Source organism: Channa argus, chromosome 19 (assembly GCF_033026475.1).
Source record: "Channa argus isolate prfri chromosome 19, Channa argus male v1.0, whole genome shotgun sequence".
Taxonomy (NCBI): Eukaryota; Metazoa; Chordata; class Actinopteri; order Anabantiformes; family Channidae; genus Channa; species Channa argus.
In genome coordinates, this window is record NC_090215.1 from 21,761,213 (window position 1) to 21,776,589 (window position 15,377).

Genomic DNA, 15,377 nt, shown 5'->3' on the forward strand with positions numbered 1-15,377 from the left:
AGGTGTTGTGGGCTGCGAACAGGCTGCAATTACATTCGAGCCTTCATCGCAGCAGGTGTCGCTAATTAGCAGCATCGCCACAGCAACGGCAGCTCCATCTTGTTAGAGTAGCGGAGTTAATGGGTGAGAGAGATGATAAGGAAGAGAAAGGGAGTGAAGGAGAATGGAGGGAAGAGGAGTCAGAGCCAGGGAGGAAGGAGGGACAGGGAGGAGAACTTCCTCTTTCTGGGCCCCAACAGGAAGTCTGCACCACCGGTTTCCGTGGCGATAAGACTGGAATGTACACTTTTTTTTTTTTTTTTTGTGAGGACCCTTGTTGGCATACGCCATTGTCTAAATTCTTAGAGACGAGCAGCATCTGAAGGAATCAGGAGCCCAAATGGTCCATAACCATGTCTGTCACCATGTCTGTCAGATAAATGAAGGAGTAAAAAGCTCTACATTTAGTCAAGTTTTGTACCTGTATTTTAAAACTGTACTTAATGCTTCTACCTCAGAAAGAACTGATTCATCGCAACGTCTGACTGATGGCTAAATCAGAGCCAAAGTCAGTGTGTCTTTGCCAAACTGCTCTAGAATAGAATAGAATAGGAGCTTATACAGTTTTTATTATAAAATCTTTATATTATAAAGTTAAAACTGCCTGAAGCCTGTAGCACTTATTGGGTTTCTGTAGACGTGTGTTCAGACTAACACCAGGGGTGTAATGATTGTCCAGGTCTGTCTCCCAGAAATGCAGCGCTACACTGTGGACATAACACCCTACTTCACCCTCATGAAAATTGAGTTTTTCGCAATCCCAATGAGTTGCACTAATTCTACCTCGTTCTGAAGAACATATTGGTTGCTGTGTTCCGTTCTGGGTGCAGCTGGAAGAGATAGTAGCTAATACAAGTACCTTGAGTACAGATTAGCCTTGAGTACAGTAGATTCTGGTTATGTCAGCCGATATTCATCTGCATCTTTCCCAGTGAATGACTTTTACCTCTCTTAGTGATAGTCTCAGTGCTCACAGTGCTAATGTTGACATGGATCTCTGTATCAGGTGGTGTTTGAGGCGGTCAGCACCGGTCAGAGAGGACTTGTGGCCATCAAGGACATCACCCTGCAGGGACACCAGTGCAGTGAGTACACACACATGCACAGAGGCTCCGGCCTCTCGTCCAACAGGCTTCTAATAGGTTAACAAGGTTTGTAGCTTAATTGGATAACAATGTTAAAAGTTGAGCTGGCATCGCAGAATCAAGGTCACTGTGTGTGTGTGTGTGTGTGTGTGGAGGCAGGGGAGCTCATTAAAATATGAATTGATTAGCATGGACTTTGATCCAAGCCTGTGTTTATCTACCTGCTCTAGACTGCATTTTTGATGTTTCTTTTTTATGTTTGACACACACAGAAACACAGGGCGGTGCGTGTGTGTGTGAGAAATATCCTTGACTTTTTCTTGCTGCTTGTTTTTTCCTCAACATTCTCCATAAAGTGATTGAAAACACACACTTCGTCCAGGATCCATTTTCTGATTGGACATTTTTGCTGCTCCAGAGACCAGACAGATAAAGGTCAGCTTTTCCGGCAGTAGGTGGTGATTTCATCAGAGTTTGACCTTTGACCTCTCTGTGTGTGTTGGCAGTGAGCACGCCTCATTTCCTGCACATTAAAGGCGTGGAAGTGAATGCCGGACAGAAGGCAACGTTTCAGTGCACCATCAAGGGACAGCCGCAGAGCAACCTGGGGCTCTACCTGCAGGTACTGAACTGTACCCTTACACTCACTCATTTTCTGTTTTTTTTTAATTTGGTTTAATTTAATTTCTCCTAACAAGTTATTTTTATGATTGTTTTTAAGTTCAAATAACAAAAAGTAAAAAAAAGTCTTTTATTGTTTTGTTTAGTTTGTGTACCAGTATCATTTTATGATACAGGTTTTACAAATGTAATATTTTTGTGTTTTTTATGTTACAATATTTGATTTGATAATAAGGAGTTGATATTCTTGTGTATTTTTGTGTATATGTGTTCCTAAACAGTTTCATGTGTTGCCAGGGGATGGGCGGTCGACAGGCGATCGTCAGGGAAACGAAACCGGTGAACTCGCAGCGTTACGTGGCAAGTTTTGACGTGGAAAACACGACAAAAGGTGACTCAGGGCGTTATCGCTGCATTGCCCATTCAGAGCGTGGCGTGGGTGTATCCTCCTACACTGACCTCACAGTCAAACGTGAGTCCGGATGTTTTTATTCACTTATTCTCTTTTTACTTTTATTTGTTTTCAGGTGTACTATTGAATTTTTTAAATCCAAATTCAAATATTTATTTATATTTAATAAATTTGTTTCTGAAATTTTTTTTTTTTCCCTGCATTTGGTTTCCTGATTTACAAGTTGAACCCAAATCTGAAACAATTCTATAAATAATTCTTTGGTTATTGTAGTGTTTTTTTAATTTCTTTGAAGATTAGGTGAAGAATGAATTTAAGATCCTTCGGTTAACATGTCAGATCATGTGTGTGATAGAAACCCATCCTGACTTCTGCAGAGGACACCGCTCTCTCCCTCCTTTAGATCAAAGCTGCAGTTTGTCATATTTTTATTTTAATGACTCCATCGTCAAATGAGGAAGAGTTTTATTAAAGCTCCTCACCTCATTACTGCAGCCTGAATCTGTGTGTTTGTGTGTGTGTGTGTGTGTGTGTGTGTGTCAGGTTAAAGGAGAGCCTCATTAGAAAGTCAGTTTGCCGTTTAAAAAGGGAGAATCATCAGCGTTTTGTCAAAGAGTCTCTCTGCGTATTTGTGAAGATGAATAGCTCCAAAGTAAAAGCATCCTTTCTCTCCTGTTTCCAGCCTGTCAGAGTGTTAGCGCGCTAACCCTGGCTGCTAACACACATTCAGGTACACAGTGTGTTAATGACGACTCATTAAAAGTGGTGTGTTGCAGTCTGGCAGATCCGTCAGGCGCGTCAGTAACATTGCTTTCATCTTCAAGGAGAATTCTGGGTATTTTTCTTGCCGATCTGGCAACATAGAAACTTAAGTTTCCTCATCTCAGGATTTATAATGTATTAATAGTGTTCATGGACTTCTGCTAAAGTTTGATTTATGTATATGTTTATATATGTATAGGCCTATTTTGTCGGTCCTGGATTAAACAGGGAGGTGTTTCTGTGCTTCAGAATCTATGCGATGAATGGAGTGGACAAAATAATAGAAAAACTCATTCACTGAATGAAACTTGAAAATGATCATAGGGTTGAATCAGGTCCTCTTTGATTTACTGCAGGACGGTGTAAACAGACTAATCGAGCTTTAGTATGTAACACATTGACAAACAGTATGTAAACTGTCAGATATGGTTCCAGATGACAGTATTTATTCTGATGACATGGACCAGATAAACAAATCACATTCATTATCTCATAACAGTGTCACATGTTAATGTCTAAAATGTCTAATGTCGCAAAAAGTCAGATCTTGTGTCACCATGAGGGATAACAGAATAAGCCGGGTGTAAATACCTGAGCCACTCTGATCAAAGCGAAATTTGGCCAAGCAGCCATGGGCCTTGCCGAATAGCAGTGTTAAGCTGATGAAGAGTGGTCCAGAGAGGGACAGACTGTGAACTGAGTGTAGGACAACCAAGGCTCACCAATGTCTGGTCCAAACCACCAGACAGATGGTGGCATAAGTTGAAGAATATGTTGATAGGCATCTGAGGAACCGCCTGTTGTATACGAGGCTGAGAAAGCTCAGACGTGAATGTGTTAAACATAATTTAGCTTTATACCATGTGATGTCTGGAAACTGGGTGTTTCCAGAGTGACTGTGGCCCTAACAGCGTTGTGCAGGATTTTTGTGTGTAAGGATGTGAGCAGGAAACAGATCAGACTGTCTGGTATCATTCATAACACAGCCGATCAATACAGGGATAAAGGTCTGACACACACTGTTGGGTCGATAGCCCGTCTGATCTCTCTGCAAACACACACACAGTGACAGGTGAGAAGGTGTGTGTGTGTGGGTCACATGACCCAGCATGTATCCCACAATCCTCAGCGGTTAGTCTCTTGATTGAACTGTCACTCAAACTGTGTATTTTATTTCACACACAGACACATAGGTGAGTATTAACCCGGACATGATAAACACGCGTCATTACACATGTATCCTACTTACAGCATGTGTGTGTGGTGAAGTGGGTCAGGAGGAATTAGAGCAGCACCATCGGGGATTCAGTGTAATGGAATCCTGGTCTGCTGTGATTCACCGAAGGTCACAAATATTAATTAACTTGTTAACTCTTTCCTCCTTCATCAGTGAAACCAGTGGCAGTGTGTCCATGTGTTTATGCAAAACAGATCATGGTTCTGTTTGTCCCTCAGAGCCTCCCGTGCCGATTGCCCCTCCGCAGCTGACAGCTGTGGGCGCCACCTACCTATGGATACAACTCAATGCCAACTCCATCAACGGAGATGGACCAATCATTGAGAGAGAGGTGATTCAATCTAGTATCATTAGTTTCTAGTTGGATTTTTTGGGTCACAAAGGGGTTGTTGAGATAACTCAGGATGTTCTAGGGATCCTTAATAAAGATGGCCCCTTAAGGGCATGCTTAAGGTGATTTAGAGATCTAAGAGATCTCTCCAGACATCCTTTATGATGGTCTGTAAATCAGTGAATAAAAATCCTACATTACGGATTAGAGGTGAAATGTTTTATTAGCAGGTGTCCTAAAGAAAGTTCTAGTGATCTTTGATTAAGCCGTCATAATCCTTGAGCACACCAGTCATTGAGGAAGTTGACTCCATTGGTCTTCATGTATCATATGGTACATATGTTATATGTGAATTATCATAGTGTGATTAAATGCTAATTCTAAAGTGCTATGTTTAAATCTAAAAATACTTTGTTTTTGAGGTGGAGTACCGTACGATGTCGGGTATGTTAATTGACACCACACCCGTTGATAAACCCACTCACAAAATCGGACACCTGGATCCCGACACAGAGTATGAGATCAGTGTGCTACTTACCAGACCCCTGGATGGGGGCACAGGAAATCCCGGACCACCACTCAGAGCCAGGACGAAGTGTGCAGGTGAGTCAGAACCAGGTCATGTGGTCAAACCTGTACCCAGTTGATGACTATGATGAATCTCAGCTCCTCCTTGTCCTCTTAAACTTTATTCTATAATGTCTCTTTACTGTAATGACTGCTAGCAGCTAGTGGATAACTGCTAGGCTATACTCACACTGGGCTCATTAGGAGGTTAATGGTGGAGTCATTAGCATAGAGTGCCGTGCTAGGCTGCGTTAATACTGACCTCATCAGGTGGCTAATGGTTAAAGGTGAGGTCATTAAGGCAGTGAGCCAGGCTGGGCTTTGTTAGCGCTGCGCTCATCAACACCTAATGGTTGCCGAGTACACATCAGCGTAACGTACTAGCTGTTTATCTCATCCATCTCCTAAGTCACACTACTGCATAAGTGCGTGCGTGTTCGTGTCTGTACGTACGTGTGTGTGTGTGTGTAAGCTCATAGGTGCAAACACACGACAAACAGCAGATTATTTAGCAATTAGCATGTGAATTAAACAGGTGTAACAGTCTTAGTGCTACTGCAGCTTTTTACTTCTGTCTGTGTGTGTCTCTGCTTTTGTCTTTGACCGTTGTGTCCTTTTGGTCTCACTTTTGTTAATAAGTTGATCTGGTTCTGCATGTAAGAAACTTCACATTTCAAATAATACATTCTAAAAATGAGGCACTTTCTAGATGTTCCGATGTAGTGTATAAAGGTCTTTCAGAAAGGTTCTTAATAATGTTCTAGGTGTCTGTGAGGACACTTTTGTGGTGTGAAATGATCTTTTAGAAAATTTAATTCTGGAGATCTGGTGATAGATATGGACATGTGAGGAGGTTTAAATAAGGGTCATGAGATCTCTGAAGTATTTTTATTGGACCCTAAAGAGGTTCTTAAGTTCTATGATTCTATGAGGAGGTTCTGCTGTTGCTTGATGAGGTTTATTGGAAATGTCTTTTATATTCCTACAACACACGTTCATGATGAGTTTCTAAGAACACGTGAGGAGGTTGTAGTGGTACCAAAGTTTCACAGTTAGGTTTTAGAAATTTGTGCACATTTTTTATTTCTGTTCAATAGTAAAGGTTTTTTTTGCCACAGTTTTCTCAGAAGTTCCTAATATTCTGAGGCTTAACCACATTTAATAATAATAGATGGAAAGACATCACCAACAACAGAGGGAGCTGAGGCAGAAAAGAAGCTCACTCCAACTAAATAAATGTTAAAATAAGTGAATCATAACCATATGTCTGCTCCTCTTCTTGGGTGGTGCATGTTTAGATATACAGAACAGACACATGCAGCTATTTGCTTAGACTGTACTGTTGATGTTAGCTCTGTTATTAAACAGACACAAAGAGAAAATAAGTGTACATGTGTGTCAGGTTCCAACATGTCTGTCTCTCATGATGGAATGATGGAATGATGATGGAATCCGACACCTTGCAAGGCTGTGACCTGTCTCTGGTATGTTCCATAAACACAACCTGGAGCTGACCAACACTGCATACCTGTCTGCATCTGTCAGCGAACACAGATCCTCCATCCAGAGACATGGGGGCAATTCTATGAGCCACTACATGTCCTGTTTACAGGATTACTGTGGGCACTCAGACCTGCCTCTGTTCATCAGGGCTTTTGTCCATGTTCTGGGACAGATTTACCTTGTATTATATTAATACCGCCATGTAATATTGTTATCTTAGTTTCATTTGGATTTAGTTTAAAACTACAAATTCCTCCATGTTTTGACTGCATCCTGAATCTAGTAGTAGTAGCTTGTAGTTCAGAAGGTTCCTATGGTCGGTCAGTGGGCTGGTTCTATGTTCTCTAGTAGGTCTTCATTGTATTCTGTGCTATTGTGACATTTTGTATTTGTTGATGAGTTGATATGGCCAGAGGTTTACTTTTGGTACTTTTGTAAGTTTTAGTGGCCTGGATGAGGTTCTTTTGGTATTATTCATGAGGTTTTAGTGGTCCCAGATCAATTTAGTGTTGAGGTTATGGTGTTCCTTAATGAGGTGTTAGAGGGGCTAAATATTATTCCACATGTTTGAGAAGGCTGGCAACTGGATAAGGGTCTTAAGTACATTACAGAGTTCTAGATCAGAAAAAAAAGCCTGTCAGTCAATTTGTTCTGGTGTCATAACCCCACCCTTCTGTGACTGTCAGCAGACTAAAACAAACTACTTTTTCAGAGATGTCACTGTGTGTTATCATGTTTCCTCTGATAACTCATCTCTGTCTTTAACTCACTTTTATTTATTCATTTTTCTGCCAATAAATTATACAGCAGCCACTGTGTGTTTAATAATTAATCACTGTGTCCATCACACCGTACAAGCTTTAGGACTTTGAGCTTGGCAAGACGACTCAGTGTGGTGCCACACAAAGAGGAAGTCCCAGTGGGCAGCTCCTCCACACCCTAATATAATATTCTGAGTGGCCAAATACTGCTATTTAATCCCATGCAACATCCACGAGCAAACAGGAAGAGGTTCCAAAAGCACATGCTTTAATAAAGTTTGTGATGTCGCTTTCCACAGCTCCAGTGGTAGATTAAACAAACGTAATCCGATGTTCCTAAAGATGACAGACAGAAGCCAAATGCTCAGATGCTAAAATGAGTAAAATTCACAAGCAATTGAAGCAAAAGTGTTGGATTGACAATGTTCTGGTGGTCCTCTAGAAAGTCCTACTTGTTCTAGAGGAGTTTAATGTGGAAGTTCAAGTGTTACATCATTGTAACTAGTTGCGGTTCAGGACCTCCTTGAGAAATTATGTTGTAGGGTTCTTGATCTAGAGAAGCAGAATGTGGAAACACTCAGACAGTGCGACAAATAAAAAGCTCAAACTCAGAAACAAATGTAAAAGCACTAATACCTCCTCAGAGTGCGACATAAATGGATGGAGGAGCAGAGCATAAAAATCAGAGGTGGAAAGAGAGAATGAGAGAAAATGGAGTGAAATATTCATACGATATTTTTCTGAGAGCCTCTACAAACACCACACACACTTTAATGGATGTTAACACGCACAGATAAAAGGCCGTGCTGAGGAAGATCTGACTCACAGGGAAAACTGGACAAAACAAAACTGATAAAATGTCTTTATAATCCACATGTTCATGTGAGATTTTTTCTATCACCATTATTCCTTTTTGTGATTTAGGATTTATACCATTAATACTTTCTCACACTGAGTCAACATCTACAGCACTTTTTTCATTACTAATCATTCTTTGTTTACATGTTGAAACATTACATTCTGTCTGGATGAGCAACCTCTTGATTCTTTTAAGAAACAGAATGCATTGAATTTTATTTTTTATTTTTCGTTCCTTGGTTTTAAAAATTTAAATACTGTAAACAAGCCTCAGGAATCACTTATAAGTTCTTTTAAAATCATTTTTAGAAACTACTAAAACAGATCCGAAACTCATCTGTGTATGTTTCCATCCTGAAATGGTTACTCAGGTACAGTGTGTTCAATTTATCTAGAAAATCATTATTTCCAGTGTCACGTTAGATCTGAATATCACAAATACAAATGCATCAAAGTATCAAAATTACCATGAGGGTTAGGGTTATTAGTAATACCTGAACCCTAACCCCTCTCGTAACAGCACAGCTCAGGTTGCCAGGAGAACATTCTGTTTAAAACTAATCTTTTAAATGTTCATATGATCAACACAATGAACTGTGTAACATCTGTACCAAATATCACATTATTTCACAAATCTGTATCACAATCATACATGAAAATAAAAGGTTTTCACTGTAAGATGAGTACTGATGAGCGTACTAAAAGGTGTTGTTATTGCAGTTCAAACAGTGAGATTTATGAAACCTACATGGATCAGAGACAAAGTTCGCATTTGAGTTTCTGGTCAGCCCACATGAATCATCCATCACTGATTCTCATCTCCCTTCCTCTTCACCCCCCCAAATCCTCCTCTGTCTCTATCTCTCTCTCATATTAAATCTGGTGATCTCCTGGAAATGAAACATTAAACCTCCCCTTCCTCTCCTTCATCTGAAAGTCACCTTCAAACATTCAACTCTCCCCTCTCTGTGTATCTCTAATGTATTCTTTTTCTTCATCTTCTTTTTCTTCCCCAGCAGTGTGTTTGTTTTCACTGTCTGTTATCAGCTTCAAGCAGCCTGCATCAGGCTCCACCCTCCTAAACACCTACCAGTGTGTAAAAAAAAACATACCCACAGATATCCAAAGTCCTAGTCTATGGAAACACCTGATGGAAAACTAACTCCAAAACTCAGAATTTTTTCAGTCAGAGCTTTCTTTGTTTTGCTTTAGAACAAAAGAATATGTATTTCCAAGAAACACTGGGCCCATATATCTTCAGCTAAACTGTTTATACATATCTAAATGATTTATTAGTCACATTTAGGAACTCCACAAATATGCCCTGTCACTCTCAATGGGACCATGTTAATCCAAGTCTACTGCTCCTATAAAAGGACCCCAGACAGGTCCTTTTGAGCTATATGACTTTGACTGGATAATCCAGTTTCCTGCTTCTAGGGCTGTCCAGTCAGACAACATACATGGTACAATGCTTTTTGACTGTGCAAATAAATCATTTATTAATGCGGTGAATGCTTAACAAAACACTGTTTAGTAGTTAATGAATAATACATATTTTTTACCGATTTGTTGTACACATGTATGTGTGCTGACTTTAGTCTTAAACTATAGTTAATTATCAGTGCTGCAGAAGGTTTTGTCCAACAGTGGAGCCTCTGTAAGATTATCGTTATTATACTTCAGTTGTGTGTTGCTGTAATGAAAATGTAACTCTGTGTCTAACGCAGTAAAAAGGGGAAAGCGAGGTGGAGAGGAACGAGGCATGAAACCAGATCACAAGATTTCTCTAAATGACACACTAATGAGGTGTTGAGAGTTGGGCGAGAGAGACTGACACACTGTGGTAAAAGAGAGCTTATTAAATCAGGGGCAAGATTTAAAGAGGGTGGAGAGACCAGAAGCTGTGTTGTGTTTAGTGTCAGCAGGGTGAATGCAGGAGTCATGTTGGAAATTTGTTTCAATCAGTCGGGGTCGTGTTCACTGAAAAGGTCACAGAGAGACAGAGAGAGGAAAGAACTGGTACCGAAGCAATTTTTAAACAATTCAGCTAAACACAAACTGTGGACCATAAATAGATTTCATCATGTCTCATTTCCTGATAATACTGATATTTAATACTAATAATAATGTTTAAAACGAACCGTATACAAGATGCAGAAAATACACACAACACAACAGAAGTGTGGTCGAGACCTCGTTAGACAAGCATGAACCCTGCAGACCAAGACAAGTCCAAAATAGAAGGAAATACGGGCAAGCTGAGTCAAGACTGAAACCTGGTTAGAGTCAATCATGTCACCCAATCTAACGAGTCTCAACGTCGACTCAAGACCAAGTCCAAAGAAACCTGTTGAGTCCAAGTCAAGAAATATGGTGGAGTACATATTTGAAACAAAGTCCAAGACAATAGAAGATTTTATTTCTACTGGGCTCCATTGGCCAGATGCAGCTGTATCATCCTGACGGGGGGGAGGGTGGGGATGTGTGTGACACTTTCAGAATAAAGGTATTAGTCGTGGCTGAAGTGAGACTAATGAGGCGAAAGCGAGTGAGAGGGAGAACCTGTGATAAATAGAGTGTGAAAATCAGAGAAAGGCTGGCTGTTTAAATGTGTGTAGAAACCCAAACTGCTGAGCTCCTCAGCTCCGATCACATCAGGAACAGTGATTAAGCGTAATTATCAAACTGGGAGTCACATGCACCGTCGTGTTGTGTGTGTCATCAGTCAGTATTCAGGCGCTAAATGTGGTACTACAGTATTCAGTGTGATTCTGTATGTGTACAGGTGTGGCCCATATGATAACTCCTAACCACATAATGGACTTCCTGATTGTGTCCTGCACTTGTCTACATTCAGTTAAACAGCAGCTGAATTCTCTGCGATTACTTCCTGTTTAAGGCACAGACAAATATCACTGTCAAATCATCAGCGTTATCAAACAAGTTGTGTTGTTGTCAGGAGCAGATTTCTTAGTGTTTCTGATCATTTTTATTGTATTTTTTGAGACGTTCAAGATGACTTTAATTTTTTTCTTTAGGGAGTATGTTGACTTCATTTATTATTATTATGCCTATTGTTTAGCTGTAGTAACATTTTTAAATGAATTTTTACTTTACTTTACTTGTATTTTTACTGCCCTTAAGTACCAATAAATATTTCATCATCAGGATGTGTAGCTGAAGAACTCTTGTAGTATTTGAAGGTTGTAGTTTGTAGTTCTTTTAACATTGGGTGGGAAAAGTACCTGACGGCATTGTCATCTGCAGCAGGTCGCTTTGTCCCTGTGTCTGATTTAAATGTCAGCCCAAAAATTATGGGATGGAAACCATGACGACTACACACACACAAACACACACACACACACACACAGACACACACACAGGTACGATCAAGGGGGAATGCTAGGATTTTATGTGATAGTATTCACTCTTCCCTCGGGGATTATGGGTAATGGGATCTACATCAATCCCCCTCCTCCCCTTGACCTGCGACCCCCATTGTTGCCGCAGTGATGTTTCATTGTGTGTGTGTGTGTGTGTGTGTTTGTGTGTGTGTGCTCTCCGTAGACAGACCATTTAGCCTCAATGTCTCTCTCTCATTGCACAATCAAGGTTGAGAAACTTACATGTGTGTGTGTCTAAGGCTCAATAACAGGAAGAGAGAAGTTTTGTGTACAGCCACAATTGACCACACACACACACAGCAGATGAAAGACGAGAAAAGAACAGGAAAGGCATTGTTGGCTGGGTGCAGAGAAACACCTGACAACACACACACACCCACACTGGACAGACTGAGGTTTTTGTCAGGAGAAATTGCTCTTGCCTGCTCCCATCTATCATTCTCTCTCCGAGTGCATCATTGTCTGTCATCTTGAAATACAGCACTTAGATTGGCCACTACAAAGACTGTGTGTGTGTGTGTGTGTGTGTGTGTGTGTGTGTGTGTGTGTGTGTGTGTGTGTGTGTGTGTGAGAGAGAGAGAAAGAGAGAGTGCTCCTTTTCTTTTTCCTTCTGTCTTTATCCTTTTTTTAGTTTCTGCAGGAAGGTTGGACTGAGGTCAAGGTACAGGATCAGGTTTATTGTCATTTCAGTCATCATCGAGACACAGTGCGACACGGTGTGAAACAGTGCAGACATAGAAACACACAGTTGATCCTGGGAGCTGGTCGGCAACAACCAATTCCAGAAGATTTTCTCTTGTCGCTGTGAGTCTTTAAACTGTCGTGGCTGCAGTCAACATTAATGATAGAGAACAGTTTTAACTGCTCCTGCAGACAGCTGTGTTTTGTATGACACAAGGTCTACTACCATGAGTTCTGCTGATGGTGACGTTCCCCTGGTCTCTGGCTGTTGCTGTGTAGCTATGTTTCATGTTTTTCATTTCATGTTGTTCACTATTGATATAACGTTGAAAGTGAAGTGAAAGAGGGTAAGTGGGTGGAGATGATGAGATGTGCACAGATCCATCACCAGATGTTGAAGTTGCTACCTCTTAGCTCACAGCTGATTAGCCGACCCTGCAGTCAGTGGAATCATGAGATGGCAGCAGAGTATCACTGAGCTGCTGACAGGACCTTTATCAGGTCCCTGCAGAGCTTTATGTGTTTTCAGTTGAAATATATGAACATCAGTGGGTTTTTATTCCCACTGTGACCTCTGACTGACAGAAACTCAAAGACGTGATGTTCACACTGTCACACATGTGATCGAGCTTTAACTCGATCACACGTGTTTAACAACAAACAATCTGCTGAAGCCCAATCCTCGTGTTCTGTCATTGCAGTGTCAGAATCAGTCTGAACACAGTTGGTTTATTTGTGGAATTGATGATGAATCATTTCACTGTTGTTCACCCGCTGTTACCTCATCATGATGTAGGAACATTCCCGTGTGAAGATTTCTGAATTCCTGCCTGTCCCTCTCAGCTATAATCCCATTGGTTCCTGCCAGAGATGTCCAGCTTATAAAAAGCTATACAAATGTACACCATCATACACCAGGTTTCAAGCTTACAACCAGAGGTTCAGTAAACTAGGCCAGTCAGAAAGCTATGCCATTAGATGCGTGGATTTTAAATTCAGTATTCTACTAATAACATGCAGAGTCAACAGTGTCAGGACAGTGTCCTCGTCTGTCTCTCAATATTTGACTTTCCAACTTGGTCTAAGGATTTCAGTTCTAAACATATTGGTTCCCACTGGGCTTGGAGACCTTAATCTAATAGGTTACTGTAATGATTGTAAAATACTGAGGACGTAACTCCTCTGAACGTGGACTAACTAACCAGGCCAATCACAAGCTGGAAACAATTTGGGACATTTATAAAAAATGCCGTTATCGCCCAAAGACATTGTTTGTCTATACCCTCTCATTTGACCCAGGGAACCACCACTGTCTGTTAAAATGGCACCTGTTTTGTTTACTAGTTTGGATGGGATTAGGTACTAAGTGGACATAATTAGGGTTAGTAAAAAAGTCAGGTTGCTTTAAAAATGAGTAGTGCCTTAATGTCTCCTGTATTAAGCTCCTGTGTTTTTTAACCGGCCCCCTTCTCAAACATCCCCAGACAAACACTTCAGGGTCTTAGTACAAAGTGATAGTCTTAAGTGCATTACAACTGCTGGATGCCGCCAAGCGGTGACATGTTTCTGCTGGAACTAGTGATCTAGTCTGTTGTACTTTAGAGGAGGAGGGTCTCATCAGGACAACTGGTTGCCCACCACAGCAGGCAGGATGATTTTGGTGATTATTAGAGGAAAATACTGTAATTTTGGCTTTTTGAAGCTTTTATTTGTTGTTCGTTCTTTCTCTTAGATACTGACAAAATGTCCTTTCCACACTTCACCGTGTTGATTCTTGGGTTTACTAGTGCAGTTAATACAGCAGTAACAGACTTCAGTTCCTCCGACTGCACACTAAGAAGACTTTATGTGTGGTTGGTTGAAATCAGTCCATAGTGAAGATGCTAATCATGTGTTATTGTGTGTTTGTGTGTCAGATCCGATGCATGGCCCGCGACGTCTGGAAGTCATTGACATCCAGTCCAAACAGATGACGGTTCGATGGGAACCGTTCGGATACAACATGACCCGTTGCCACAGCTACAACCTGACGGTCCAGTACCGCTTCAGATTTGCGGGGGCCCACAGCAGGTAAAGAGGGGAGTGGGCATGGTTTAGGGGGAAGCTGGTACCTGGTACGTGATAAATACACTCATCCTCCTCCTCTCTCCTGCAGGGAGCCGGTGAAGGAGGAGGTGGTGTACGACACTCTGAGCACCGTGCCACAGCACACAGTGCGTAACCTTCCACCGTTCACCAATGTCAGCCTGAGACTTGTCCTGAGTAACCCCGAGGGAAGCAAGGAGAGCGAGGAGCTGCTGGTGCTGACAGACGAGGACGGTAAGAAACGTCGTAGTCTCTGACAAAGAGGATTTTAGGTTCTGTAAACAGTATTTATAGTTAAGGACTTCTGTCTTAGTTCCTGGAGCAGTTCCTGTAGACTCCATCCTGGGCAGCAGCTACGAACAGCAGATCAGCCTGAGCTGGAGAGAACCGCTCCAGACCTACGGCCTCATCCGACAGTACGAGGTAACATTGACACCACCTCAACACCCTGTACCATCATCTTTAACCTGACTACAAATGAGGCCTCAGTGGCCTTTAGGTTCATTTTTTGAAGCTCATGTACAACTCGCTACCCAAATATCTCTGGTTATTATGTGAAAAGGAGATTATGGGTAATGTAGGGTAGTTGGTAACTGCAGATTAATCCTCTCCTTCACAGATCTCCTACATAGCCCTGAGCTCCTTCGACACAGAGTTCGACCTGTCTAATCAGAGTGGGAAGGTGGTCAAACTGGCCAATGAGACGAGCCACGTGTTCAACAGACTCTACCCAGGCTCCACCTACTCTTTTACAATAAGAGCTTCCACTATTAAAGGCTTTGGACCTCCTGTTATCACACAGTTTACCACGAAGATCTCAGGTAGGACTCCTTTAAAATAAGAGCCTGAAAACAAAGCACATTTAGCTTAATTGCCCACTTGGGGTAAATAAAGTTTTCTGAATATCTCCACAAAATAAATCATCATAGATTTTTGGGCCTGGTTCTAACCAGTGCACAGGTTTAGGTAACTTCAAGTGGCAGGGCATCTGGCATAAAAACTTGTGCTGAATGCATTCCGCTGTGGTG

The 15,377-nt window shown here is 41.4% G+C and overlaps 1 protein-coding gene across 8 annotated transcripts in view; it reads left to right on the plus strand.

Moving 5' to 3' along the window:
* LOC137104394 (receptor-type tyrosine-protein phosphatase mu-like) overlaps positions 1–15,377 on the plus strand; it is a 121,531-nt gene that overhangs the window by 34,651 nt on the left and 71,503 nt on the right. For all 8 annotated transcript variants that reach the window (XM_067485477.1, XM_067485478.1, XM_067485482.1 and 5 more), the window contains exons 5-13: positions 1,046–1,124; positions 1,631–1,746; positions 2,043–2,217; positions 4,375–4,487; positions 4,910–5,090; positions 14,181–14,334; positions 14,420–14,583; positions 14,663–14,772; positions 14,969–15,170. In XM_067485477.1, coding sequence (XP_067341578.1) covers positions 1,046–1,124; positions 1,631–1,746; positions 2,043–2,217; positions 4,375–4,487; positions 4,910–5,090; positions 14,181–14,334; positions 14,420–14,583; positions 14,663–14,772; positions 14,969–15,170 — 1,294 coding nt within the window. The remainder of the gene's footprint in view (positions 1–1,045; positions 1,125–1,630; positions 1,747–2,042; positions 2,218–4,374; positions 4,488–4,909; positions 5,091–14,180; positions 14,335–14,419; positions 14,584–14,662; positions 14,773–14,968; positions 15,171–15,377) is intronic.